This window comes from Penicillium chrysogenum (assembly GCF_028827035.1).
Source record: "Penicillium chrysogenum strain IBT 35668 chromosome Unknown utg000001l_segment0_segment0, whole genome shotgun sequence".
Lineage (NCBI taxonomy): Eukaryota > Fungi > Ascomycota > Eurotiomycetes > Eurotiales > Aspergillaceae > Penicillium > Penicillium chrysogenum.
In genome coordinates, this window is record NW_026622749.1 from 6600522 (window position 1) to 6628365 (window position 27844).

Here is a 27844-nt window from a genome sequence, read left to right on the forward strand (position 1 = left end):
AAGGAAACCAGCCCTGATTTTACTTATCGACTAGTTAAAATCCCTTAGAACGGTCGGATACCAGTCCCGGCACGCTAAGTTTGAGGAGATTAAACCATACTAGTGGCGGATTGTGAGCACCCCTGAGATTGAACACTATATCCTTGCAATAAATTAGAGCCATTAGATGTATCAAAATGTAACGATATGAACTGTACAGAAACAAATACGCTCAACTGTCCACAAATTTTAGTAGGCTGAATATCTGCCACAGCGAGCTATCTAGATTGATCACAGAAAGCCATCATCCTCGGCCACCTCGAGATCGGGTGAATATACGCCACGTGCCTCCGAATCTTGTGCTTCCAGGAGGGCAGCCGAGATAGAACGACGACGAGTACCTCTGGAAGTTCATTCATCCGTAGTAACCCGGGGCCAGTCATACTGGGGGAGCCACATAGTGGTCGCAAACCATATATAAGTGTCTGCGTGATTGGCCGAATCATCAGGAACCTCTATTGCCAGATACCCTGTCAACACGGCACCATATGCGGTTTTGCATTTTTAGTTATTGGGATTAGTGAAGTTGATGTGCTCTGTTTGGAAAAGCGGATTAGCGAATCTGATCTCACTTATACCAAACTCGAGGATGTCAACTTACTCGCCCTATTCACTCTGTGTATAAGCTCGTGTAAGAATATTGCTGGCGGCGAAAGCGCATACTGCATACTGGTTCCGTCCGTAGTCATTCGGTCGCCATTCCTCCACTCGCTTAATGGATTTATTAGCATTAGTAGTCAGAACGAGAGGCACGTTGACAGTGATTGCCTGAATCCAGTTTCAAGAACTATAGTGACTTTAATGCAAGACTGAGAGACAAGCAATATAAACCAAAAGGCTCCACAGATGTCTTGATCACGTATTAACTTTGATACCTCTCTGGTCCCCAGTACCGCCGCATGTATTCGGCTACGGTCATGGGTTGCACTGAAGAGAGCTCATTAAGCGTGGGCGGTACCACAGACATGTCCCTAGCGCAGACGATTGCCAATTGACATTCCATTCGGGCGATAATTTCGCTCTGTGGAATGGTCAAAAGTCTTGCCTGAAGGGCAGACTCTGTCAAGGGTCGGATCTCGATAGGGCGCTCAACATATTTTTGGCAAATGCTGATCAGATCTCCGAAGCTCAGAGTATCCCCCACCATTCCGAGCTCTCGACCCGCCCATGGCTCAGTGATGTCCAGAGCGGCAACAATAAATCGACCGATATCATGAATGTCGGTCATAGTGAGTCTCGGAAATGTTTGATCTGACCGGAGAGGAACTTCAATCCAAGGCGACTCAGGGTTCTCGAAGTGGACGAGAAACGGTCCTTCTTGGAACCCAGCCAAGGCATCTTTACGTCTGCCCGAATCGGGGCATCCGATGCCGAGATAGTTCATGAACATCCCGCATGGAAAACGAGCGGCATCGATTCGATGTTGATTTACCGACGTTTGAACAACTTCCCAGACCTTATTCTTGGCATCGAGTACGTCGACCATCGAGTGGGCCGAAGAAGTGAGGGCAAATTCAGATGGGGCAAAGCGGCGGCAGCCTGCAGCTTCTGCTGCATGAAGGAGGTTTAGCTGCACGGTCACCCATTCGGGGCCTGGGATGAGTAAAACACTGATTACTGTGTCTATGCCCTTCAACGCAGTGACCAAAGAAGTCTGTGAATGATAGTCCACGTATCGCACTTCAACTTCATTTTGAGCAAGGCTCTGCTTTTTCGAGATCGTAGTTTCCCTTGATAGAATGACTGGGGTATAGCGACCATCCGTGGCGAGAAGAGCCGAGACAATTGAGAAACCTAGTGTTGGGCTAGTGCCACCGGCGATTGCGACATGCATGATGAGCAAAAGATGGATATTATATCGATCTTTGCAGTTTCTCTCTAATAGCCATTAGAAAAGAAAGGATATCGAGAAGAAACATGAATAGACAAAAGTCTTGGATGTTGATGCCAATGACGTCATCTATCTGAAAGAGTCTCTGCCTTACTGCATGGCTCTTTTTTATTGAAGCGAACAGGTCATTAAGGGAATCGCATCTGGTGGTTCTGCTAAGACGCGATTACACAAATGCACGAGTTTTACCGTCCACTTCCCTTCATGATCACATGTAAACATTGAATGTTATAATGTTCAGCTAGAAAAAGCTACAGTACATTCCGAAACTGGTGTCACCACTTACCTGTATGGTTTCTTATATAGAACTTAGCCCCGTATGAATTGAATCCGACCTAGGTAGACTGATCAACTTGTCTTTCAATGCTCCGTGAGCACCTGGGCAGATCGCGTTGGTTATGTAATGTCCCATGGTCAGCCTTCCAAGGTTGGAAGTCAGCATTATGCAGTGCGTATGTACCTTTTGTATAGAATTACTATACAAAAGATACTTAATCCGCCCAATTCACAATCCAACACAGCCCACACGGGAGGCTGGGACACCTCATTGGCTCAAATCTGGGGCTCAGCCGGGGGCCAAAGGGTCCAAGCAAATGAAACGGGCTATACGAGATGAGCACTGAAAAAGCAGACTTTGATTTGACAATAGGAAAACAAATGGAGTCAGACTCGAGAGACCAAACAGACTATCAATAGCGCTTTCGGTACAGCGGCACTTAAAGCTCGACTAACCCCCTTATCCAGTGATGAATCCTGTAGATTGTTAAGGAGTAAGCGATCGCCCGTTAATACGAGGGGACCCTTTACTGCACAATCGCGCTGATCTTCCTCTCGTTGTTTCACCCCAGCTAAGGTCTTCCTTTCCTGTTCCAGCGCGATTGACTACGCTTCGTCTACCCTGGTTCCAATCCAGAAAGATGGATGGGCTTGAGGTTGTGCCGGAGCAGCACAAGGCTGGGAAATACGACAGTGGACTTGAGGTGGCTCCGGAGCAATACAAATATGACAGCGGACTTGAAGTAGCCCCTCACACGGAGAAAGAAGTCCAGAGGGATACTGCGGGTTTACACTACGTTTCCGGACCGACAGGTGCAAATCCTGGCATAATCGAAGATGGTTCGGCCGAGACGAAATCTCCGCGCAAGAGGATATGCGGCCTGTCTTCCACGGTCTTCTGGGTGTTGGTAGTAATCATCGCGATTGTGGTCACTGGGGCTGCTGTTGGTGGTGGAGTGGGAAGTACAGTTTCGAAGAAAACAACTCCGTACGTGAACTCCGTCCAAGGCTCCCTTTTTCGCTTCTCGGTTATATCAGCCCTAACATGCATGTTATAGCAGCGATAACAGCGCCGAGTCAAGTAACCCGCCCACTTCCACATCTCCCTCGACAGACACGGCATCTACCACGTCCTCCGGCCATGTTACATCAGGAACAGTAGGCCTCGCAGGCAACCCATGTCCACGATCGAACCGGACAACAGAGCGCGGTTCTGATGGGTCGACGTATAGATTGCTATGTGGTGTTGACTGGCCAAGAGGCGCGGACGCGGCGTCCGGCGGCGGAAAAGTGCGAGATTTGAGCACTGAAACCGAGTATACGTTGAAGGCCTGCATTCGTCGATGTTCCGACTGGAATAAGGATGATTTAAACAGCCAGGATTGTAAGGGAGTCGTGTATTCTGCGAATTTGACGGCTTCCTTTGAGGGTGGACAGGGGGTAATTGTTTCTTGAAGAGTGAGATCGGGAATTATTTCCCTAATTCTAATACTTCCGTAGCGGCGGGGATTGGGTTGAGGGATAAGGATTTATAATACGTCCTTTTCCTTGTTCTATATCGCCGTGGAGCCAACGGGGTTTCGATCACACCGCGGCTTGGATGGAGAGAACAAGAAAGCTTGTTCGATGTAACTGCGTGTCCCAAGTCTCACCATACTTCTCCTGTTTCGGATATGGGGGGAACGTCCGCTGCGCGACGAGCTTTCTTTCAAGCTGCCTTCATTGGACTCGATTATGGAGCTGGGATCGTTGGCATAGGAAGCTGGTTTTCGGATCAAGCCCCGGGCCCCAGATACTCCCAAACGAGACGCCTATTGAACAGAGCGTATCTGAGCTGTCGAGATCGGGTGAGAGCTGAAAGGCGTCCTGGACATCACATTGGTCCCCCTCCACAGTTTCGTATGTATATAATAAATCCGTGTCAATACCGACCTTGGGGGAAATGACGGCCCATACCTCTCTTATGCTCTCCATGATCCAACGAAGCGTAGAAACAGAACGAGCAAACCTAGGGTTATTCTCGTCAGTCTAGATCAAACCACGGCATTCAAGATCTAGATGTGATGGCAGTATGCCCCGACACAAATCGTAATTGGCCCTTCGAGCCTTTCTATTCATGCTATAGAGGCAACATGTTATAATCTATTGACACAATATCCAAGAACAGTATTGCAGATGCTTCCCTGCTCGAGCTGTGTCGGAAAAAAAAAAAAAAAAAAAAAAAAAATAGGTACAATGCAAACCAAACACCGAGCGAAGCTCATCACGCTGGGTTTGGGGAACGAAAACATGAAAACACCGAGACCCAGACGTTAAAAAAGGTATAGAGCACAAAAGGGAATCGAAAATCGCTAACATGCACAAGAACATCACATATTGAGCAAACTCATTTGCCGACGCATGGGATTGGGCGACAGAGCATCCCCATCCTCACTGGGACCGATACCGCTATCTGTACCAGTGAGAGGGGTGTCCATATCGATGTCCCACTGCTCGTCTTCATTGGGATCACTGTTTGTATCCGCGTCGGCATCGCCACCGTCCCAGCTTTTCTGGACCGCGCCGCGGGTGTTCCACCGCAGAGCTCGCTGGACGCTTGTAAACCATTCGTTGTTGTTGGAGACGACTGTCGGGAATGGGTACTGGCTAGCTTCGACGGTGACGTAGTCGCCTTGGCGGAGTTCGACGCGGCCTTTACCGTCGAACGAGCAGTAGGCGGTGGATCGGGAGGATTTAGGGACTGCAATACGGAGAAGGTGGGAATCTGAGAGGACCATTGGGCGGAAGGAGAGGGTATGTGGGCATATTGGGGTGAGGAGGATGCCTGGGATGGATGGGTGCATAAGAGAGCCGCCGGCGGATAGAGAGTATGCCGTGGAACCAGTCGGGGTGGAGAAGATACAGCCGTCCGCTTGGACGACGGTAAGCAACTCGTCGTCGGCGTAGAGCTCCAGATTCGACACATAGGGAGACGGGCCGCGGTCGATGACGAGCTCATTCAATACTTCGAATTGCTCGCCCTCCTCGACAGCGCCCACCTCTGCTCCCTTGCTCCGGTCTTTCCGATATACGGTACATGTGAACCGCATGCGCAGATTGACTCGCATGCCCACCTCGCCCATAACTGCATTAAGCTGTGATTTGTAGTCGGAGAACTCGAAGTTCGTAAGGAAGCCCAGGCTTCCCAGCGAAAAGCAGAGCACTGGCGGAACCACGCGCTGAAAGAGCCAGGATGTGAAAAGAACGGTGCCATCACCACCAAGCGTCAGCACCAAATCAAATTTATCTGGCGATGTCCAGCACAGATCTGGTGTCCAAAAATGCAACATTTGTGCAAACATCGGGTCTTTTGCAATAGCCCCGGAGCATCAAACCGTTTCGAATTCCGCAGCTTCGCATCTACATAGACATTGACTCCTAATTCATTTCCGTACCTCGAGGTCGAAAGCAGCCACTCAGCAACTTCCCGCGTCAAGTGCACCAGGCTGTTATCACGTGCCTTGGTGACAATCATCACATTTCGCACCGCCCGTTTGATAGGTCGTCGCTGTAATTGCTTCGACACCTCACGAACTCCAGTTGCCGTCTGAACTAGTCGCGAATGTGACAGCCACTCGTCGTCGGCGATTTCCTCCAACACCTTTTTTATGTTGACAGCATCATCGAAGCGTTGATGGAAATAACATGGCGATTGCAGTATTAAACGTGCCGTGGCAGGTGATCGATCGAGATACCCGCTCAATTGAAGATTGGAGAGTGCGGTAGAGAGGTTGTGGGAGGAGGCATTGCTCCCCCGCCGTTGTCCGAGGTCGGAAGGCGGGGAAGCCTGGGTGGATTTATTCGCGAGCATACTCGACAAAGAACTCGCCGAAATATCGGTGTTATTCGTGAGGATCGGAGTCCGGGATGCCAGGGCTTTCAAAATTGTCTGTCGTGGTATGCAGTCGGTCGACAACGCTTTCTTCGATCGCCGATTAATCGACCTCCGGCGAAACTGCCGCAGTGCTGGGGAAGGCAGCGATAAGCCTGCCTCCTCTTGAGCTGACTCTGGGATTTGTGTAGGCAGCACGCTGTTGGCTCCTCGAGGGAGATCCTGGCGATTGTCCTGAGTCGAGGGTTCTATGCTGAGGACATGATCGGGGAGGAGCGCCGCGGTTGTTGGGGGTGGGGCTTTGGTAGACGGAGATAGAGAGGGGTGAGATGGAGTTCCTGTAGAGAGACGAAGGGTGTCAGACCGTAGGTGATCACGGCTGGAAGCCATCGGCTTAGGCGGGTAAATAAGAGTAATCAGGAAAGTGCTCGGATGTAACGGGGATTGCGGATCCGAAGTCTTGAGATCGCAGCTGTGTCCCCCGTCAGTCGTGGACCCAGTTGATGTTGATTCTAGCGTGTTCCACAACCCTTTTTGGCTTTGGGGGGATCCTTTCTCCTTTTTTTCTGATATGTCGACAAGGATGCGGATAAAATCGAGAGTGGATTGGTAGGGTAAAGATTGGCAAGAATTGACAAGGATACACCAAAAAGAAAGAGCTTCCTTTTTTAGGAGGATGACCGACCACGGACCTCGAGAATCCCACTAAATTAGGAGATTATGGGGATTATTTACATCGGATTCTCACGTTTTGGCGAGATTCCCCAGAAAATTCCATAATTGGTGCCCAGGTGAGTCTGACCAGGCTAGTCATCGCCAAATGCGTACACTCGCGCAGTGCGCTCAGATAAATGACGTCTACACTGTCATATCAGACATATATTAGAATTATGATTAGAATGATTACGATAGTTATAGTGCTTATAGGCAATGATAGGTGGTATTTGTTTTGGATAGTCCATGCTCCGTGTTACTTTGTGCAGTCATTGCCAGAATGTCGGTAAAACATGTATCCCTCTAACCCTAACTCGAAGTGGGCCATTCTAGCGCCTGCTAGGGAGTGCAGTTCCAACTGCCCAGCGCTAAATCACTTGGCAAGATTGGGCCAAAACATCAAAAGCTGACGGGGGCCGTCCGGAATCCAACAGTCGGGGAACCCCAAACAAGCCTCATATTGCAGCAAGGCTGCCGTTTGTGGCAGCTGAATGAAGCATGTTGTACATGCAGCGGCAATCAGGTGACGGTGCCTTGACCGGACGTAGTACTCGATCAACTGCTTTTGTGGCACCGCCGTATCCCTAGTCGAGGGGGAGATATAGCGAGTGCTTCAGGGAAGTCATGTGCACAAGAGAAGGGGACCAGGGGTTGACCGATCGACCTGTCCTATTTTATCGCGTCTCACTAACTCTCCGCAAATTTGCCGTGGGCGCAGTCTGTCTCAGATAGAGTCCAACTTGTAGGCATAGTCGCTGTAGACCTGGTCCTCCACGGTCTCCCGGATGAAACCGCTCAAACTGGCGCTGGCAGTGCCTTCGCCCATACTAACGTCGCCATCAGCGCTAGCGGCTGTCTCGCCCTGACAAATGGAGAGCGCGCGCTCTCGGACAAGTTCCCAGGTATCAAAGTCAAACCGACCCTCGCTTTCGTTGAGCAAGAGGTGGTTCTTCGAGGAGACGGCAAAAACATGGAGGGACACTGCAGCCTTGGCGGCAGTCGGGGATGGGTCTCGCACAATATCACCAGACTTGGTTACACCGAGGAGGGTTGCGGAGAAGGTCATGGACAGAGGAACGGAGGCGGATACCATAGCGAGCAAGCCAGCATGGAGGAGAGCGGGGAGAATAGTAAGGTACTAGATAGATTAGCCTGGCACATCAAAGTAGTAGGAATAAAAGAGGTTCTGAGATACTCACTGAGTCACCACGTTCCACGTTCTCTCCTCCGACAATAGCTAGGGTGAGGACCACGCCGCGGCGGGGGAAGCCCTTCTCCCGTCCAAGGACAATTTTGCCTAGCACAGACCGAAGGATTCCTTCGACATATCTTTCACCGACGCCGGCAGTTGTCGTACCAGGTTTGACAAAGACCTCCACAGTGGCTTCTTCGGGTTTCAATGCGTCACGGCGTGCTGGGAGCTCAATGGGCGCGTTGACTGCGCCCAAGATGCTGTAACCGGTGGCTGGGCATTTGTATGACGCTGAACCGTCGGCACGATTTAATTGTGAGAGGGATGCTATCGGACCGACCATATTCGCGATAGAAAGACAGAAATTGGGAAGCTTCTTCAAGTGTTCGAAAAGTTGTGAGGAGCAAAGTTGTCTCCAGCAGCGATTTTTCATGTGCGGGCCGCTCTTTGATTGGCCGCCTTAGCTGGGCTTGTACTGGGTACCTTGTTTGTTGCCGGTTCCTCATATACTTCTGCGGTATCAAGTACAACTTGCCATTGGTAGCTTCTTTCAATGGTTCCTACCATTGCTACTATTTACCGTGTCTACTCTGTACTCTGTGCATAGTAGGCAATGCCTACCAAACCTGCTATCCCCGATTTCAACCTGACTTGGGGCATGGCACTTACAGTGTACCCTGACCGCTCTGGCCGTGACCAGTCTCACTGTTATATGGGTCGCAGCGAAAGTAGACGTGTCAGACCCAAGATGCCGAGCTCTTGGAATGCCGCCTATTCAATAGCCGAGAAATTGGCAAGGCGGCTATGCTCAAACAGGAAGATGCAGCCGTGGCCTTCAAAGAACCAGAACCACAGCAAATAGGGCATTTTTGTTATCAGGTATTCGGCTCGTAACCTATGACCTGAGCAGAGATCCCAACAGTCAAAGTACGAGAGGGCATCACTAGGATTCCGATGGGCCGTCAGCCTTAGTCCAGGAATAGCACGCCACGACTGCCGAGAAGCCAAGAGCATTGTGGCTTCAACCCCGGACTGGGACGCCACCAATCCCAATGCAAGGAGCTTGGAGTCCCATGATTTAACTGGACAACAGACCAGGATCTTTGAAATTCCCACGAGAGCTCAGAGGAGCCTAGCATTTCCGTGAATGGGTCGCCCCAATGACATCGTAGCTTCAGGATGTGATTAGGGCCGCCCCTCACAGCCTGGATAACCCCCTCTTCTGGTTGGAAGTAAGTGACCATGTGCTTTTGATGTGCATGGATACTTCTCGCATACAAATTCCGTTTCTAGGTTATTCCTTCATCTTGCTACTTCCACTTCCCCTCCCTAGTGCGAATATACTTTTTCCCTACCAAGCTTGACGGATATCCATCGGGGGATTTACAGGCCATATAACTTATCTCCACCGCTTTATTTTCCAATCTTATTGAATGGGCATAGAGATAACTCCCGATGTCGAGGAATCGACAGAGCCCCCTATATGTCCTTTTACGGAAACCCACCCTCAACCCGATGTGACAAACCGACTATGTACTAAGCCCGGCGATACCGACAAAAAGTCTATCTCGTATACGCCCGATAGCCCTACGTCCTTGGAGCCCCAAGCAAGTAAAGAAGGGCCCGGCCAGAACGCCCATCTTATTGACCCATCTGAGCTCGCATCTCTCCTCCACACAGATCTCCGGTGCGTCAATGTCTGGTGTACCCGAATATAGTCAGACTCCTTATTAACATACGCCTTAGAAATGGACTCTCCAGCACCGAAGCGGCCTCCCGCCTCGAGCGCGATGGTCCGAATACCGTGCGTGAAATGGAGGGTGTCTCCGTCTGGGGGATACTGCTAAGACAGGTGTCCAACAGTCTGACACTAGTATGTTAAACATAGATCTATCAATGCCACCAAACATAGCTGACACAGAACAAGGTTCTTCTGATCACTATGGCCCTGTCCTTTGGAATCGATGATTACATTGAGGGAGGTGTCATTACGGCTGTGATCCTTTTGAATATAGTTGTGGGGTGAGTATTTGGAGTCTACCCATATGCACTACTTAGGCTAAAACTTGTCTCCTAGCTTCGTGCAAGACTATCGCGCCGAAAAGACAATTCTTTCGCTACACCGTCTCTCCGCTCCAATATGCAAGGCCATCCGAGAGGGTCGCACTGCCTCTGTCAAGGCGGAGTCGTTGGTTGTTGGCGACATAGTCCAGCTAACAGTTGGCGATATTGTCCCTGCCGACCTGCGTTTGTTTGATGGCATGAATGCTTCAATGGATGAAGCACTTCTAACAGGAGAATCCCTCCCCGTCCTCAAAACCCCTCATCTAACCCTATTATTGTCTGATATACCGATCGGCGACCGAACCAACATGGCTTATTCTGGCTGCAGCACTACACAAGGTCGTGCAATGGGAATAGTCACCGCAACGGGGATGAACACAGAAGTTGGGAAGATTGCACAACTACTACAGACACAGCCCAATCTTGGGGACTCGAGCCGTCTTGTTAAGGCTGGGAAACGGGTGAAGGCATTCTTCATGAATGTGTTGGGTTTGGTTGGTACGCCATTGCAAGTGAAGCTGAGCAAATTTGCACTACTGCTTTTCGCACTGGCAGTTCTGCTCGCCATTATTGTCTTTTCGGTCAATAAATGGGACGTTCAGGGCGAGGTTCTCATATACGGAATCTGTGTTGCCGTCGCTGTCATCCCAGAATCGTTGATTGCCGTCCTCACCATCACAATAGCCGTGGGTACAAAAGCAATGGCCAGGGGAAATGTAATCGTCCGAAAACTCCAATGTCTTGAGGCAGTCGGCGGCGTCACAAACATATGTTCTGACAAGACAGGGACCTTGACCCAGGGAAAGATGATAGCCCGCTCTGCATGGATCCCCGGTGCTGGGACCTTGACAGTGAGCCAGACTACAGATCCATTGGATCCGACCAGTGGTCTTGTCCAACTAGATGAGATTGACTGGAGCTCCCACCAACCTATCGAAGAAAATCTCGCTCTGCATACCTTCCTACGAGCGCTTGCTCTCTGCAATCTTTCCGCTGTCCACCATGACAATCAAGTATGGAGTGCTGTGGGTGAGCCAACGGAAATTGCTCTTCATGTTCTAGCTTTGCGCTTTCATTTTGGAAAAGACTCTGTGATGAAGAAAAGGCAACTCCAATTGCACACAGAGTATCCATTTGATTCTGCAATCAAGAAGATGACCGTTGTCTATGACAATTCACGGGACAGGATCAAAGAAGTGTATACCAAGGGTGCCCCGGAGACCGTTATTCCCCACCTCAGTATCGCTGAAACAGAAAAGCAAACCATACGAGACACAGCCGATCGGATGGCGGGCGAAGGACTTCGCGTTCTATGCGTCGCATATAAAACAACCCCAGCCGACGATGAATCTCAAATATCCCCGCGAAGCTCTGCTGAATCAAGCCTGCAATTTGGGGGTCTTGTAGGGCTCTATGATCCCCCTCGAGTCGAAACAGCCGCAGCCGTACGCAAATGCCAAATGGCAGGGATCACAGTGCACATGCTCACTGGTGACCACATCAAGACAGCGACAGCGATTGCGTCGGAAGTCGGTATACTTGACCGTGTCACAGCAGTTGTCAAATCCGGAAGACTGGTAATGGCTGCGGATGAGTTCGACAAGTTGACCGATGCGGAAATTGACGCGATTGAGGAACTGCCTCTTGTCATCGCACGCTGCAGCCCTGCTACCAAGGTTCGGATGGTCGATGCCATGCATCGCCGTCAGGCATTTTGTGTTATGACGGGAGATGGTGTCAATGATTCACCTGCTCTTAAAAGGGCTGATGTTGGTATTGCTATGGGCAAAAATGGTAGTGATGTTGCCAAGGAGGCTGCCGATATGGTGCTGACGGATGACAACTTCTCTTCTATTGTCAAAGCAGTTGAAGAGGGTCGACGGCTCTTTGATAACATTCAGAAGGTGAATATCTCCCCGTAAATATTTACTTTGGTTTACTGACATCAACTTTAGTTCCTCATGCATCTGCTCATTTCGAACATCGCACAAGTCATCCTGCTGCTGATCGCTCTTGCTTTTAAAGATAAGGGAGGTGACTCAGTCTTCCCTCTGTCTCCACTGGAGATCTTATGGGCGAATCTCGTTACGTCTTCATTCTTGGCCGTCGGTCTTGGACTTGAAGAGGCCCAGCCAGATATCATGTACAGGCCACCACACGACCTACGTATAGGGGTTTTTACCCGTGAGCTCATCGTGGATAAGATGATTTATGGAACATTCATGGACACACTTTGCCTCGTGTCATTTGTCTGCGTGATATACGCCGCCGGATCGGGGACGTCGTCTTTAGGCGATGGATGTAACGAGGAATACAATCCAAGCTGCGACGCAGTCTTCCGAGCTCGCGCCACAACGTACGCGACACTCACGTTCCTCCTCCTCGTTACAGCGTGGGAAGTGAAGCACTTTTCTCGTTCCCTATTCAACATGGATCCAATCCGAAATCCCAAGACCTTCTCGGTTTTCTCCACCCTCTGGAAAAACCGCTTCCTCTTCTGGGCGGTCATGGCTGGCTTCGTCATTGCGTTCCCGGTTATTTATCTTCCAGTTGTTAACCAACTGGTCTTCAAACATCATGCTATCACGTGGGAATGGGGAGTGGTTCTCGGTTGTACGTGTGTCTACCTCTTGTGTGTTGAGAGCTGGAAGGCTGTGAAGCGGTCGTTGGGCATTGGGAGCGGAAAGAACGCAACTCTTACTCTGGAGGATGCTGAGACGCGGGCGGGTTTGGCTACTCTTACGCCTCTATCAATGAGTGCGAATGCGAGCGTGGAGCTGAAGTGATTTGGAATATGGGCCTGACTGGTTCAACATCAGGTCGGCCTCGAATTGCTGCCTCTGAGGCGTTCAACACGCTTCTATTTATTCATTTTCTCTTCTATAGTTATGTTCCCAGAATGAAATCATTTGGCTTTTGATATATCTTCAACTAGCATGAACTTCGTCGGGGCGTAAGATGATGATCGATTCAAACATTATTATATCCCAAAGAAATGGGGAAGATTGGGGGACATATTCATCTAAGTACAATCAGAGGCTTTGGGAAGACAGAGAACTCCGGCAGTCCACATATTCACTGCACAAGCACGTCTTCCTCCTGAGGCACCTGCAGGGGCCCAGGCAGCCCTTGAGTGCATGACCTTTCTAGCGGAATTATATGCTGATTGACCTGTCTGCCCTCAAATGGATCAAGAACACCAAATCAGCTCTAAGTATCGGATAATGCCATGTATCCCAGTGTGAAGACCGTTATGAAGAATTTACGTTTAGTCAACCTTAAACGATCAGTTTTGATACGCTTCCCTGGCGTGTTTGAAGAAACGTTCGATTGATTATCGTCGCAATTGGTTTGGAACTAGTCCAGGCTGACAAGGCAACAGTTAGTTGAGTGGAATTTGGTGCCCCTGTACGAAACGCAGGAGAACGGCTCGATTGGTAATCGAGTTTGAGATAACAATCTAGAAAGGAGGGGCAGGTGACAGGCGGAAAAGCCTGCTTCATGGAAATTCTACATTGATAATGTCAATGCCAATTGATAGGAAATATATGATTTGGGATAAGTGCAGATCAAACTCGGTAGTTCAAAAGGGAATAGAAATGATGGCTATGGTTCTCCAAATCATCCAGTAGACAGGAAGTAGTGTCTTATTTAAGGGGTCTCGGAAACATTGTAGACCAGCTTCGCGCCGCTGACCTTATCCTCCTTGAGCAACTTCAGACCCTCGATCACACCCTTCAATCCATGCTCGCCAACCTTAGGGGGTGGACCTTGACCTTTCCTTGGGCGAGCAGACTCTCGGCAATGGGAATGAACTTCTCAGCGAAAGCTCTGTCCTCCGGCTTTGCGGGGATGGAAAGATCTCCGAAGGAGAACGCCTCGCCGATGACGGTATAACCCAGGGTGGAGCGGCTATTGACATTGGCACGGTCAATTTTGACGCTCAACAGAGCGCTATACTCGCCGCCCTCGGTGGAGATAGCATTATCGCAGAAGGAAGCGCTGGCATCCAGCGAGATACAGTCAAATACGAGCTTCAGGTTGTTATCAGTGGCATTGCGAATTTTAGCAGGGGCCTGGGCGTCCTTGTAGTCATAGACCTCATCGGCGCCAAGGCTGCGGACCAAATCGAAGTTACGCGGCGAGCAAGTAGTCAGGACCTTGTAGCCGGACAGCTTGGCGAATTGGATGGCCAGGGTGCCGGTCGCGGTGGAGCCACCGTAGATCAGAACCGGAGTCGCGTCCTTGATGGGTTCGGTGGGCAGTGCAAGCTTCAGGCTCTGGTACAGACCCTGGCCCACGGTGTTGATGCCCACTCCGAGGGTGGCGGCCTCTTGGAAGCTCATGCTTTCGGGGATCTTCCACTGCACGTCACCCTTCACCACAATGTATTCGGCGAAAGTGCCGTCCTCGGGCTGCACTGCATTGGAGCCGTGTGCGAATCCACATACGCGGTCACCCTTGTTGAATTGCTTCTTGACATCCTTGCCGACGGCCTCGACAATGCCTGAGTAGTCGCATCCGACGAGAACACCAGGAGGGGCAAGATAAGCAATGTGCTTCCAGTCAGTAGGGTTCAAACCCACACTGACGGTCTTGACGAGAAGATAGTCGTCGCGAAGCTTGGGGATGGGTCGATCGGTGACCAAGCTTTCAGTCTTGGGCTGGGTGATGATGACTGCCTTCATGATGGATAGTATGATGTGGATATAGGAGAGGGAAATTGAGAAAGGGAAATTTGGAGAGTCTGGAGTATTAAATAGTTGAAAAGAGTTGAATAGTTGATGATTACAAATTGGAAGTATGACGAAACCGCTCCACTGATATCCACCCGACATCCACTTCTCTGGGATCGCCTCAAATATTGCACCGACTCCGTCTTAATCTCTCCGTCTCTACAACATATTCGTGAACAGTGTTGCCCCCTGGAAGCAGTCTGATTTATATTTGTGCACGTCAATGCGCTACATAACCTTCATCACGGGGAAAACCCAACACCCATGACATTGGACATCTTTCGATTCACTCTGAAGAATAGGCCCCAATCGATACTCCTTCTGCGTACTCGGGGCTTGATTTAGTATTATGACCTATTTTCAATGTTGTACACCAAGCATCATGGACATGAACACGAGTGATGCAGCCGAGACTTTGACGCATTCAAAGTATCCATATTGTGTCAACCATTCAACTGAAACGAAGGACTGTCGTGACTTTTGATCACAGATTCGTGGAAAAGACATGACTGCATATCTTCCATACCGCATCCCAAAGGTCTATTCCACAGACAAGTGGTCAACCTTTCAAAACTAACATTTGCGCGCGCAATGGCACATTCAACGAGCTTGTCACGATTGGTCAATATATAAGTAATACAATTCAGAAATCAGGTGCCAGAAAGACTGGAAATATGGCCAGAGGAGACTGATATCATCTCTCGACTGCCATATATACCAGGCTTGGTATACGGAGAAGACCGGCAGATAAACCACTACCGACCCATGGAGGCCACAAGATCTTTCAATATACTCTTCAATATTCCTACTATGTGTCTTTTCAGTGCGCAAGAACGTCCGACATGCCAGTATGTGAGTGTTTGAGGTAGAAATGAGGTTCTCCGTCTACCCGGTGCAAGGGATATCAGCCAAGAATGGGAGCGAAACCAGGGTTCACACAATTTAAGAACAGCTTTCATACCTATATCTTATTATTCGAGTCCGAACCAACGGACTTGACTTCTTTTGACCTCTGTTCAAAACTCGCCCTGAATCGGCATATCGCATATCGCGGGGTCAAGTCAAGTCGGTTAGTGCTTATCCGCATACACAACCCCTCCAAACTCGAATTCCTTCCGAACTCATACTTGGACTCCAACCAGCATAACCCGATCAGCCATGAAGGTTCTTTGTCTCCACGGCAAGGGGACCAGTGGGACTATTTTCCGCTCCCAGATTTGTTAGCCACCCCGCAGTCCGCAGGTCTCTCCAGTCAACTAATCTCCACACCCCAGCCACATTCCGCGCCAAACTTCCCGACGACATACAATTTGATTTTATCGATGGCCCATTTAAAAGCGATGCCGCCGCAGGCATAGATATCTTCTACAACCCGCCGTACTACTCCTTCTGGGAAAATGACAGCGTCGACTCCATCCGAGCCACGTACGACTGGCTGACTGACCATATTGCCAAAAATGGCCCATACGATCTCGCGCTCATGTTCTCACAAGGCTGCGTCCTGGGCTCCAGTGCTCTCCTCTTCCATCAGGAAGAGACACCCCATCTCCCGCCGCCGTTCAAAGCGGCTATTTTCGTCTGCGGCGGCGCGTCGTTGAGTGTTCTTGAGGAAATGGGCTTCCATGTTTCTGCCGAGGCGCGCGAGCGTGATCGTGCATCCCGGGCTGCACTAGCTCAACAAGCTACCTCGTCAGCGGTCTTGGCCCAGGGTGCGAATCGGTGGACTGGGCTCAAGACTCTGGATAGCGGGCTCTCCGAGGACGAATTGCGGAAAGAGATTACTAGCCCCTACCGTATCAATGTCCCCACGGTACATATTTACGGCTCGAAAGATCCTCGGTGGGCCGCTGGTGTGCACCTCTCCGGTATCTGTGAACCGTCGAAACGGCGCACCTATGATCATGGCGGTGGGCATGAAATTCCTCGGACGGCTGCCGTGAGCAACTCGATTGCGGAACTTTTCCAGTGGGCTGTTGCACAGAGTGGTTCAACTTGAATACTGATGGTTTAGTTTATATCGTCATGTCCTCCTCACATGTTTTCTTAACTTTTTGTTTCCCTTTCGGTAATTGGGATAGATATATACAACATACACGGAGTGGAAATGCGAAGTTCGGGTCTTGCAAACGTATTCAATAGACACACGACCTTATGATTAGGATTTGAAGAACCTGAGTTATCCCCATGGAGAGCAGCAATAAGTGTGTCTTCCGTACTCGTCTGTAACACATATAATCCGGAACGCCAGGCGGCAAGGCCCGGACAAGACCCGATATTTGATCCACTCCCAGCCTTGGTATTCACGCCTTATGAGCCTTATGAGCGCTGTACTTTTGTACTCTGCATTATATTTTCAGCATTCACTACAGTAAAAGCAATTTATACCGGATCCGTATCTACCGAAGACCTAGTCTACAATTGGAAAACCGGTGCTTCCTTCGCTGTGCCATAATAATGAAAATTTGCCGTTACGAACACGCAATGTGATATGGCCCCCAAAGCTGAGACATTCGATTTGACCAATCAAAGTGCTTTGGTGACATTCATCATTGTGCCAAGCGGTTAACGCACCCATTAGCGTTGCCCCACCGGATAAATTGTAAAGATTAGGTATCTTTAATATAGTAACCCCATACAAAAGGTACATAGACACAACAAGAGCATTACTCAAGTCTCGAACTAGCTGGAGAGAAAATAAGAAATTAATTTATAATCTGCGTCTATTCTAATTAATCTGGTACTAGCGTTAGTACCACTTATACGATATACGATATAGAAGTGTTCGAGAGTACAGAAGCCACATAGACGTTGGATGTAAAAGTTTAACTTAGTTTAGAACACTTGGGATATCCACGGTTGATAGCAGTCGATAGCAGTGATAGTATCCATGGATGTGTACGGAGTATTCAAGACACACAAGGTCAGACATGTATATCTTCCTACATCTTCCAAGTAATTCTAGCGTTGACAAAATCGTACTCATGTTGTGTCTATGTACCTTTTGTATGAAACCGCCATATGAAAGGTACCTAATCCTTATAAATTATCCGGTGGGGCAACGCTAACAGAGTGAACTAACCCGCTTGGCACGAGACCTCTTTCCTAGGTAGAAGCTTGGCCCACCTCTGACTCGTGGACGGTCTCCCCGAGAGTAGTGGCGAGTCTAGCCCTTGGATGAAAGTGAGTCAATTAGGAAGGCTTTTATCACAAGCAGGACATCGATGCTTGTTGATTCGCATGTAGCATATGTATGTATATGTAAAGTCATGTAAAGTACCAAGACGAGCATGTTCCCGTGTCTCAATCGTATTCGTTCTAAGTAGTAGCTTTAATGTATATCACCAAACCCACATCGGAACATAAACTCTATCGGTCCTTCGGTCCTAATCTAATGGTTTCAAGTTTTGCCTTTTAGCCCTAAAGCACGCCACGCTAGCCAGCAGCAATACTTTCGCACTAGAAATTCCCCAAACCTCGAACCTCAAACCATTCACCAATATCCATCATGTGGGAAGAAATGCTCAAGCTCACGCAGACCGAGGAGTCCAAGGAATTCAAGTTATTCGCGGCGCTCGTCGACGGCGAAGTCGAGGTCGAAGACGCAGTACAATGGGTCATAAACACGACGATGGACAGGCTGGAAAACTACGGAGCAGGAGGAACAATCGAAAAAGCCGACGCAATAACGTTCATAGCTATCATTGAGCTGGCTATACAAATCGATACAACGCAGTATGGACCCTTGGTCGACTTCCTGGCCGAATTGAAGCTGTACAATGCCGTCGATTCGTCGACCGGTCTCGTCCTGAAAACACAAGATGGAAGCAGAGTATGGTCACATCTACCATCGCTCAGTTTCTGGGCGAGCGAATTATGGAATGATCGCATGACATGTAAGCGTTGGATTTCTGTACTTTTGCTTCTGCTTCTACTTCTGCTTCTACTTATGCTTCTGTAGCGCTAATCAATTATTACCTAGACATCTGTGACCCGAATATGGAGCCTGATCAGCAGATCAGATGGGCGAAGCTCAATATCTTTCTCGCGCAAGTGACCCAAGCTGCTGATGTTCAGTACACTTCCCCGTTGCAGGTGTGGATCAGCGATGCTATGGATGAATCTCATATGGGACTTTGTGGACTTCGTCATGTGTTCGAAGAGGGCATCCCGCCTGAACGGCTTGCCTCGACGGCTGGTCTGCTCGGGGTGTGCTACTGGATTGTTTGTGCTGGCGATAGATTGTGGGAAAATGTACTCAACCGCCGCAGATACAACAAGTATGATGGTCGGCCCGGGGAAATGTATTCAAAACGCGGTTGGAAGGGGTTTGAGCGCGACAGATGGGATGTATGGGTGCAAGGGCTTCGTGATGTGAAGGCGGTTTGTACGTCTGGTCAGGAACTCGTGGAAGACTTGATAGACCGTGCTCTGTCCAAAATAGAGCATGTAATGAACAATGAAATGACATCCAGCTAAGCTTTTTTCGATGCTTTTAACATCTAATAGAGAGTTCTGGGAATTTCTTGGAATAAATGGTGGGGTTCTCTGCGACCGGCAATGATTTGCGGCTGATCATATCCTAAGTAGGTACAGAAAAGCCTTGGGGCTTGGAGAAATCCGTAGAACTCTTTGGGCTAACATCTATCGGGATTATGACAAGGGTAGAGAGGAAAAGTAATGTGGATTCTCTATAGAGAAGAAACGATTGTAGTTGAGACCTTGTAAACAATGCATCTACAGTCCACCAGGTAGAACGTCTACTAGTCAAAATATACATTTGAACTAAATACAGGACCAATTCTAAAACCTCACAGAGGGTAATGATTTAGAGCTCAACTCAAAACTGTATATATAGAAAGATAACGCCAACCCCCCGGAGCCTCAACAACATAACATACTCAGAACAACTAATCTACCATGAGAATGTCTCCTCAAACAGATCAACCGTCTTCTCCCCCTGTACATTCCTAACAGCCTCCCGCACACTATCGCCCAGGCCACCAGGACCACAGACGCTAACCGCCATCGCACCGATCTGATCTGCCTTCTCTTTTTCTAGCACGGACTGGATACACGGCTTGCCGTGGTGGATGCTAACCGGTACGCTTGGCGGAGCGCATTGCATCCACAGCAAATCCGGCTGGGGTATGTATTCCTCGACCGTGTCTTTATGCGACGTGACGTGGAGGCTGATGGAGAGGAGAAGTCGTGGGAATTGGAAGTATGAGTGCCCATTCGGGTTTATGGGGCTAGTTAGGGATTCGTGGCCTAGTATTTCGGCCATGAATGTCTGGATCCAGGTAAGATGGTCTTTCCGTATGTTAGTGGTCAATTATATAACTACCACAGGTGGGGTGATCATACCTAGACTGCGGACGATCCATACCAGATGTACCTTGCGAATAGCGGTCTTTTGCTCGGTGAACGTGGCGATAACCTCATTCAAATATGACATTGGGTGGGTAATGCCGATTCCCCCGGCTATCAACAATAAAGTACCATACGAGGCGAGAGAATGAATACCGCCTGCGAGATGTTAGCATATATGTTTCCCATAATCAGCAATCAATGTTCAAGGTATGGAATCCATACCAAATGGTCCCTCCGCCAATGCCATAGCTTGAATACGTCCTTCTGGGGAGTCCTCCGCCTTCTGGAGCAACTTTTTCGTGAACCCGTCTTGTCCCTTGATCAGGACGGACATGGTTGTAGTCGGCGAGCCTCCGGTGAGAGCGTCCGAGGAATCACCCGAGCCGCGCTTTTCGTTCATATCCCACGACTCCGATGTCGATGACCACGCAACCGTGAAGGGATGTGATGTCCACAAGCCCAGACACGGCATGTAGAGGTACATATACTGACCAGGGCGGAAGCGCCATGGCCGAGCCACAGCCACATCGACACGAGCGACAGACCCAGACAGAACCTCGACTGTGGCAGTTGTGGGTCTCGAGCTAAGGTTTCTCCAGAGTAGTATTGCAAGTCGACCTGCACGATCGATAGCCCAGAGGATCAAGGTGCCAAGAAGCACGCGCTGTTGCAGCAGGTTTTGCAGGTGGTACCAAAGCGCAACGAAGGAAAATATAGCCAGGGCTATGTGTAGGTGAAGGAATAGTTCGTAAAATGAATGTCGGGCCGGCGACAGAGATTGAATAAAAATGCAAATGAATCCAAGGATGGCCTATGGACATATACGTTAGATGGCTATTTGAAGAGCTGGCGGACTGCACATACCAGAAGACCGCATATAAAAAGCCTCTGTTGCCACATAACATATAGAATATAGTCCGTGCCATCTAAGTCAGAAGATTCGATATTAGTGAATGATCGCATCATATATGGTCAAGGCCCACTCACATAGATAAGCCTGGTCGGCCAGCACGGCGCTCATGTGAATGACCGCGTTGGCTGTGATCACACGTCCCACCCAACGATGCATAAAATTGAACGTATCGAACGAGATACCCAACAGCTGGACCAACGGGTTGTTCCGTCCTGCGCCTAGGACCAAGCCAGGCGTATTCATGACTGCCAGATGGCCCGCCGAGTATTTGAGCTGGAACATCTTCTCCGAGTAATCACTGAGCCACCAATCGACCGTCACGATAATGAAAATGATGTTCAAACTGAGATAGAGCAATAAGCAAATCACTTCCAGTCGTAGCGGTAGTGAACCCATATGAAGCCTGAAGACCCGGAACTCGCGGCTATGGCGATTGCCCCATATCGGGGCATATAGCAAATGCTTTTTCAGGGCCGCATTGACGCGATTTGTCCGACACAGCTGCGTCTGGTCGGTCCCTTGCCGTGCCACCTTTGATCGTCGACGATGCCGGATGCGAATGACGGTTTGCCAGAAAAATAAAAATACCACCAGTCCGCCGACGACAAATAGAGGGACCGCAATCGTGGGGTTCATAGGCGGCTCCCCCGGGCCATTCGATTCGAGTTCGACACCCATCGTGCCAATCAATAGGCAAGGGGAGCTCGAGCTGCAGATCCACTAGGTATGCAGACCGTCGACTACAATGAACATAGATTATCCAACCCTCGAAGGATTCAAGACCGGGAAAGGGCGAGAACACAATATTCGGACGGAACAATGTGGTAAAAGGTACTGGGATCGCGTGGAAAAGAAGTAAGACGTGGGCATCATTGGCGTTGTATTAGTTTCCAGCCATAGACATATGCCGTCATTGATCGCTGCAGGTCCCGCAAGTTTATTCTTCTTTTTTTTTTTCTGCAGAACCCACCCTCACGTTTACATGGCAGTAGGCAATTGTGTCTCACATGGCCAGTGTAACGTCGAATCGAGATGGATCATGCTTGGCATGCTAAGTTTATTTCGAGTGGAGATGATCCGCTCGGCTGAGTGGTAAGAAAACCAAATCTCTGGGAATTTGCCCTGTCATGATTAAATCGAAGGGCATGTGGACCTCAGAATTATGTGGCGGGCTGTGGCACCTTTGCAGGCTTAAGGGTTCTGCATAGAAGGGATCGCCCTATGGACGGAGCCCTTGTGTTCGGCAACCCGAAAACGGAATGTTGATACCTGCTGCCACTCGGCATTCTTCGTGCCCCGATCGGTCATCCGATAGGAACAAGGAGATGTGAAAATTGAAGAATACCATTTTGGTTCCGGGACTAGACCGATTTTGCTCGATATCTGCAAAGCAATTGTCAGAACCCTCGTTATCAAGACGCTTAACGTCCACTCGAGCCTCAGATACTCGGTCCAATGGGATGCAACTGCAACGTTAGAGACAATGGTCAAGTCCGAGGTGGAAACTGTAGCGTAGCAATCTTAAAACCTTGTACATATGACGCCATAGTACGCTGTAGGAAGAGTTGGAGGCGCAAAAGGCTTCAGAATTGGCTGAGAAATTCTAGGTAAGGTCCGTTTGTGTAGAATGACACCGGATGGACACAATTACCAAACGACTCCCCTTGGCTTTTTTACTTCAGCCCAACGAAATTTGTGAGTGTCTCGCAAGCATCGCTAACCATTTCGCTTCACAAACTGCCCGAAACGGGGTGAGTCGTAGCGGGGCTGATGCCTCGAACTAGATGGACAGCAAAAGTGGCGAGACAATTCAAGTCCGCAGGAAAACCGAGAATGTCACTATGGGAAAGATAAGCTGAAATATTTGTATATGGTATGGTGACTACAGGTCAGGAGGTCCACGAGTTGTCAGTGAGATTCAATTAGTGGCCTGAGTTTCCCAAAAGAAAATCGATGCCTTAATTTTTACATTACCATACAAACAGACCGGGTCTGCATTCTGAGCTTGAAAGTCCCCGTCTGAACCCCCTTAACGTGACTATACTAATTATCTATTGAAACATTTGAAGCCGAAGCTCAGAGCCGAAAGGCGAATTTGAGTGCTTCTGTTGCATCCCAAGGGCCTAGATTGTTCCATACATAAATACCACATAAATACCACATAAATACAAGTAGAACATACATATGTAGAGACCATTTCAAGACCAAGACGGTATTATTTCACCGGAAACAACTTGAAGAATCCCAGCACGGACCATGTCCCATTCTCACTGCGTGACCTCGATGGGTGACTCTGGTGTCCAACAGATCAGGGAGTTTTCAAGTATGTGAATTGATTGTAATAGTTATGATGATGCCATTCTAATGGGCGCTAGGGCCTGCACAAACGCTATTCCTGATACCCTTCCATTCCCTCTCTTTTCACCAAAAGTTCCTTGACCATAACCAAACTAGAAATACAAAAGCCGAAAACGCCGTCATTATTGTGCTTGCATAAGTGACAATCGTGCTGGGAACCTTGTAAATCTCAGCCAGATACCTCCTGCACATTGGGGAGGACATGGGGTACTGGCTGTTCATCTTCCTCGATAGAGAGGCTGCCATAACCAGTGTCGTTACTAGCTGATCGTTCCCGGCGGAGGAACGGTCTTTGCGCAGAACAATCAACTAGATCTTGATCGGCGTCGCTTTGCGATGACTGGGATTCCCCCCTGCGCCGGCGGGTCCTGCGTTTCTTAGACAGAGCCCTGTCAGGTGCGGTGTGCACAAAATCATCGACATTGATGCCTGCATCTTGGCAGATTGTTGTGCACGAATTGACAATCACATCTACAAGAGTAGACGAAAACCCGTAGAAAGCTGGGGTGTAGGCATTTCGGGCCCAATATATGAGTTCTGCTGATACCCGCCCGAGATTGGGGATGTCGCGGGGGCAGATGGAGACCTTGCGGGTTGGACGCGGCTTGTCTTCAGCTTCGTCGTCTGCAGAGGAGGTGGCCGCCTCTGAGACTGGAGTTGAAGGGGAGGATGAGTCGGAGGACGCGATATAATCCACGTCAGAGGCGAGGAGGTGCAGCAGGTGATAGACAGACGAGAACCCGATGAGAGAAAGCTCGACTGGATCAATCGGAAGCTGATTGAACCAAGTGATGGCCTTCTGGATGGTGAAGGACTCAGGTAGTGAGGAGTCGCCGCCCGTGGATCGTTCGGTGACAATGGTCGCAATCATAGCACAGCGCACGGCAATGGATATTTCGTCCCGCACGGAAACTGGCAGGGAAGAATCCAGGAAGTTGGATGTGTGACTCTGACTTCCCTTTCTCTTCTCTTTCGGTAGCGCCGCAAGAACTGCCCCAACATTTTCAATGCGGTTTTGTTCAAAGAATACTGCTTTCATCACAAGTGCCCGGCTATACGCGGCAGAGAGCACCGGCGCCACATCAAGAGACATGCGAATCTTCTCTTTGAACGCATCACGGCTTGCCTTAGACACTGGGCCCTTCTCGCTTGCTTCGAAGTAGTTGAGAAGAGCGGTTTGCAAAAGATGACTGGACCACCAAGCTGCAAGTGCATCTGGGGAACATTGGATGGCCGGGTCCTCATCCACAACATCAAGCAGCACTTCGTCGTCGCCAGTACCCTCCTGGGTCGGACGGTTCCAGGTAAGGTTCACAGCACGTTGAATGATGTTGTCAATCATGACATCATCGCAGTCCAGCTTGATCAGGGCAGCGAGGTGAGGGGGAGCTGATCAGGGTGGCCATCAGGCAGCGCGGCATTGAGTTCTCGCGCCACACCCCACTGGAACCTGGCAAGAGCGCGCGCAATGTCGTTGGACACATGGAACGACCAGGAGCCCGCCTCTCCGACGTTCCACAAGAGAATGCGGACATGCAAGGCCTTGATTATCATTCTTGTGGGAGTACAGGGGAGTGTGCCGGCAGCGAAGATAGTGAGCACAAGGCGGCTCTTGCTGATCTCAGCATCTCCACCAGTGAGTTGAGCATCAATTGCGATATCCCAGGTCTTGACTCGCCCCTTCTCGTCCTCCTCCGTGATTCCGGTGGCCCATGAGTAGAGTTTCCATCCCATTAGGCATCGTAAGACGTATTCAAAGCATCTTGAAGTAACGACATACCACTCTCGGAAGAACCTATGACGTGGAACACCGACCCGTTGCATGCTAGTCAGCCAAGCCTGCCGACGGAAATCACTAGACGTAAGAGGTGCAGTTGGGCTCTCAGAAGCCGATTTGGATGGGCCACGTCGCGCGATGGGCTGTGCATTGAACAAATAGACAAAAACAATAAAAGCACTACCAACGACCAGCGTCGCTAGCATGAGGAAATGAGAAAATGCACGCGCCTGCCACGAGTACCAGAACTGCTTCAGGTAGAATTCCCAGTGTGCCAGTGTGGGTGTTTGGAAACGGCTGAGAAGCCTGATGGGGAGCGCGAACAGGCCCTTCGACTCGGACTCGGACTCATCGGAGCCCAAACCTTCAAGAACCATCAGACCGGCAAGGGCACCCAGCATATACTTGTTGGGCATCCTTGAACGTCGAGTGGAGGTTCCTTCTCTCGCATACTGCGGTTGATGAGACGAGGATGATGACGAGGGGTATTTCATATAGGATTCGGCAAAGACTCCTTGCTTTGCAGTTTCAGCTCGCATACGTTTCCAGGCATCAGAAACCGGAAGGAGGCCTTCTGGGGGGTTGTGCGAGGCGGGTGAACTCTCGCTAGACACCTCTTCCGCCTGAGAAAACACACTAGGTGATGCACCCGAGCCTGAGTCTGTGGAGGCGTAGTTGCTGGGCGAGGACACAGAGGCAGAGGATGTGGCAGCCTGATCTGCAGCTTTATCAGCCTGGCGGAGCCGGTTCTTCAAATCAGTGTTCTCATCTTCCAATCGTTGGTTACGAATTTCGAGATGCTTGATGTACTCCGTCGCTTTCGACAAAATGGATGCTTTATTGAGCTTGTTCGCAGCATTTGTCCCCTCCGCTTCGTCGTCATCCTCGGCCGAGCCTCCATTCGGGTTCTTCGTCGACCGAAGGCTGGGAACACTGTCGCGAAGTTCAGCGATTTTATCGTTCAAGTTGGCGCGATACCGCTTCTCAATGACATTGTGAGCTCGCTTCTTGGCGGGCATTTTCTTTCCCGGTTGCACTGGTCCAGTCACTGTGGTGGCATCGTCATCGCTACCCGTTTTTCGCTTCCGGGTCGTCCCAACGCTCGAGATCGGAGACACTAGACCTAAATGCTGCTGCTGGGTCGTGTGGCAGTCTTGTCCAGGCAGGATGTGTGTGTAGCCAAGGTTGTTCCCCGAATTGGACTCGGATGGAATTTCCATCAAGCCGAGCGGAAGATTAGGCGAGAAGTCTTTGTAGTTCAAATGACTTGGGGAACTCATATCTGTGTGCGGAGAAATAGATGGTAGATCCATAGACGAAGCCATTGGCTTTTGATCTCCCTCCGAGAACATTGGCTCATCCCATCGCATCCATTGGGTCCAATCTTGATTCCCATTCTCTCCGGTTGGATGTGTGAACGAATGACCATCTCCTCGCGCCTCGTCTCCACCAGAGTTCCGTGAAGAAAAAAGCTGGAAGTCATTCTCCATATTGGGAGCGGACATTTTGGCTGGTATTCCACGGTTGGATTCTCGGCCAAATGCCCGAGGCAGTCTAAGTCCGAATAATGAATTGGGCACTCTAGACAGTTGTCACTGACGAAAACGTTAGTTTCAGTAATATGAGAAACGCCACTGAACTTTTAAAAGAACATAATTGAGTTGCCTGTACAGCCATATTCGAGGCAAAGCGGACAGCTAGGCTGATACAGGCTAGCGGCGATCCCATGACATCAGTAAGGAGATAGATGATACTGACTGGGTCCAACTCCAAGTATAACGCTCGAACTCAAATAAACGAAGCTTAACAGACGTGAATGTACTCCGTGCTTTCTGCAAAGTGAGATGCAAAGACTGAGTTGCGAGGAGGGGAATGTGAGAGTCACAGTCACGGGCGGTGCTAGGCGATTGGAGGAGCAGAAAGCAGGGGTGTGCAAGATACCCACATAGAACGGACGTAGTGGAAGTACTTAGGCCCAAGGAACCAGGTGGGTTCTGGAATCTGTTGCGCAAAGGTGATCCCCGAGCGATAGAAGGTGGAGATCACCTCTTGAAAATACGGGAAAAGACGTAATGGGAAGAGACACGAGCTGTTGCTTCAAACTGCGATCGAGCTTCCAATCTCCATGCATGAAGATCAGGGGATGTTGTATGGACCAGAATACACCAGCCCAGGCAGCCGAATGGGAAGGCAGTCTCGTCGTATGATCGCGGCTGGCCGCACTTCCGGCTCGCCGGGCACCCCTGACGGTATCCCGGGCGTTAATTACGCTGACTCATGATTGTTTGGGTGTGTAATATAGTAACTAAATTTCCACAATTGTAATCAATAACCCATGTTCATTGGTTCAAGCTGCCCCACTCTACCCATCTTCAAGGCTGCAGGTGTCCTGGTGGGCATGTGATTTTAGCGCTTCACTCTTTCACTTCTTTAACTTCCCTTCTCGAGCCCGTTATATTCCCTTCCTGACCTTCAATATCCAGCTGCGAGATGAAGCTAGCTCAGTTCCTGATTTTTCTTTTTGCACTCTGATCGTCTTGACACGTCATCGCGTGAGGTATTGGCGCCCCGCAGGTAGGCGACACGGGAAAAATTGGGCGTGTTATGATCTTATCTGATCGTGCTAGTCTCCACTCCTGCCTC

General features: G+C 49.7%; 10 protein-coding genes across 10 annotated transcripts; 4 read left to right on the top strand and 6 right to left on the bottom strand.

The window, feature by feature from the left end:
* Positions 1-901: 901 nt before the first annotated feature.
* Positions 902-1873, bottom strand: N7489_002625 (aromatic alcohol reductase; the record flags this gene model as incomplete). Its single annotated transcript, XM_056708380.1, has 1 exon — positions 902-1873. One exon carries the CDS (start codon positions 1871-1873, stop codon positions 902-904), a length of 972 nt encoding a protein of 323 aa, XP_056572682.1.
* Positions 1874-2847: 974 nt separating this feature from the next.
* N7489_002626 (uncharacterized protein) lies at positions 2848-3661 on the top strand (the record flags this gene model as incomplete). Its single annotated transcript, XM_056708381.1, has 2 exons — positions 2848-3194; positions 3265-3661. The coding sequence occupies 2 exons, from the start codon at positions 2848-2850 to the stop codon at positions 3659-3661; spliced, it is 744 nt and encodes a 247-aa protein (XP_056572683.1).
* A 914-nt stretch (positions 3662-4575) lies between these two features.
* On the bottom strand, positions 4576-6467 carry N7489_002627 (putative NAD+ kinase Utr1; the record flags this gene model as incomplete). The annotated part of the gene is made up of 2 exons (XM_056708382.1): positions 4576-5513; positions 5546-6467. The coding sequence occupies 2 exons, from the start codon at positions 6465-6467 to the stop codon at positions 4576-4578; spliced, it is 1860 nt and encodes a 619-aa protein (XP_056572684.1).
* A 1048-nt stretch (positions 6468-7515) lies between these two features.
* On the bottom strand, positions 7516-8326 carry N7489_002628 (putative exosome complex subunit Rrp46; the record flags this gene model as incomplete). Its single annotated transcript, XM_056708383.1, has 2 exons — positions 7516-7929; positions 7991-8326. 2 exons carry the CDS (start codon positions 8324-8326, stop codon positions 7516-7518), a joined length of 750 nt encoding a protein of 249 aa, XP_056572685.1.
* A 1090-nt stretch (positions 8327-9416) lies between these two features.
* N7489_002629 (putative potassium/sodium P-type ATPase) lies at positions 9417-12833 on the top strand (the record flags this gene model as incomplete). Its single annotated transcript, XM_056708384.1, has 5 exons — positions 9417-9670; positions 9730-9856; positions 9905-10005; positions 10061-11951; positions 12003-12833. The coding sequence occupies 5 exons, from the start codon at positions 9417-9419 to the stop codon at positions 12831-12833; spliced, it is 3204 nt and encodes a 1067-aa protein (XP_056572686.1).
* A 951-nt stretch (positions 12834-13784) lies between these two features.
* N7489_002630 (zinc-binding alcohol dehydrogenase family protein) lies at positions 13785-14735 on the bottom strand (the record flags this gene model as incomplete). Its single annotated transcript, XM_056708385.1, has 1 exon — positions 13785-14735. The coding sequence occupies one exon, from the start codon at positions 14733-14735 to the stop codon at positions 13785-13787; it is 951 nt and encodes a 316-aa protein (XP_056572687.1).
* A 1206-nt stretch (positions 14736-15941) lies between these two features.
* N7489_002631 (putative EF-hand calcium-binding domain protein) lies at positions 15942-16779 on the top strand (the record flags this gene model as incomplete). Its single annotated transcript, XM_056708386.1, has 2 exons — positions 15942-16002; positions 16058-16779. The coding sequence occupies 2 exons, from the start codon at positions 15942-15944 to the stop codon at positions 16777-16779; spliced, it is 783 nt and encodes a 260-aa protein (XP_056572688.1).
* Positions 16780-18288: 1509 nt separating this feature from the next.
* N7489_002632 (DUF3632 domain-containing protein) lies at positions 18289-19259 on the top strand (the record flags this gene model as incomplete). Its single annotated transcript, XM_056708387.1, has 2 exons — positions 18289-18676; positions 18763-19259. 2 exons carry the CDS (start codon positions 18289-18291, stop codon positions 19257-19259), a joined length of 885 nt encoding a protein of 294 aa, XP_056572689.1.
* Positions 19260-19695: 436 nt separating this feature from the next.
* Positions 19696-21744, bottom strand: N7489_002633 (ferric reductase family protein; the record flags this gene model as incomplete). Its single annotated transcript, XM_056708388.1, has 5 exons — positions 19696-20093; positions 20148-20309; positions 20376-20964; positions 21018-21079; positions 21141-21744. The coding sequence occupies 5 exons, from the start codon at positions 21742-21744 to the stop codon at positions 19696-19698; spliced, it is 1815 nt and encodes a 604-aa protein (XP_056572690.1).
* Positions 21745-23593: 1849 nt separating this feature from the next.
* N7489_002634 (basic helix-loop-helix domain-containing protein) lies at positions 23594-26706 on the bottom strand (the record flags this gene model as incomplete). Its single annotated transcript, XM_056708389.1, has 2 exons — positions 23594-24813; positions 24864-26706. The coding sequence occupies 2 exons, from the start codon at positions 26704-26706 to the stop codon at positions 23594-23596; spliced, it is 3063 nt and encodes a 1020-aa protein (XP_056572691.1).
* Positions 26707-27844: the final 1138 nt, after the last annotated feature.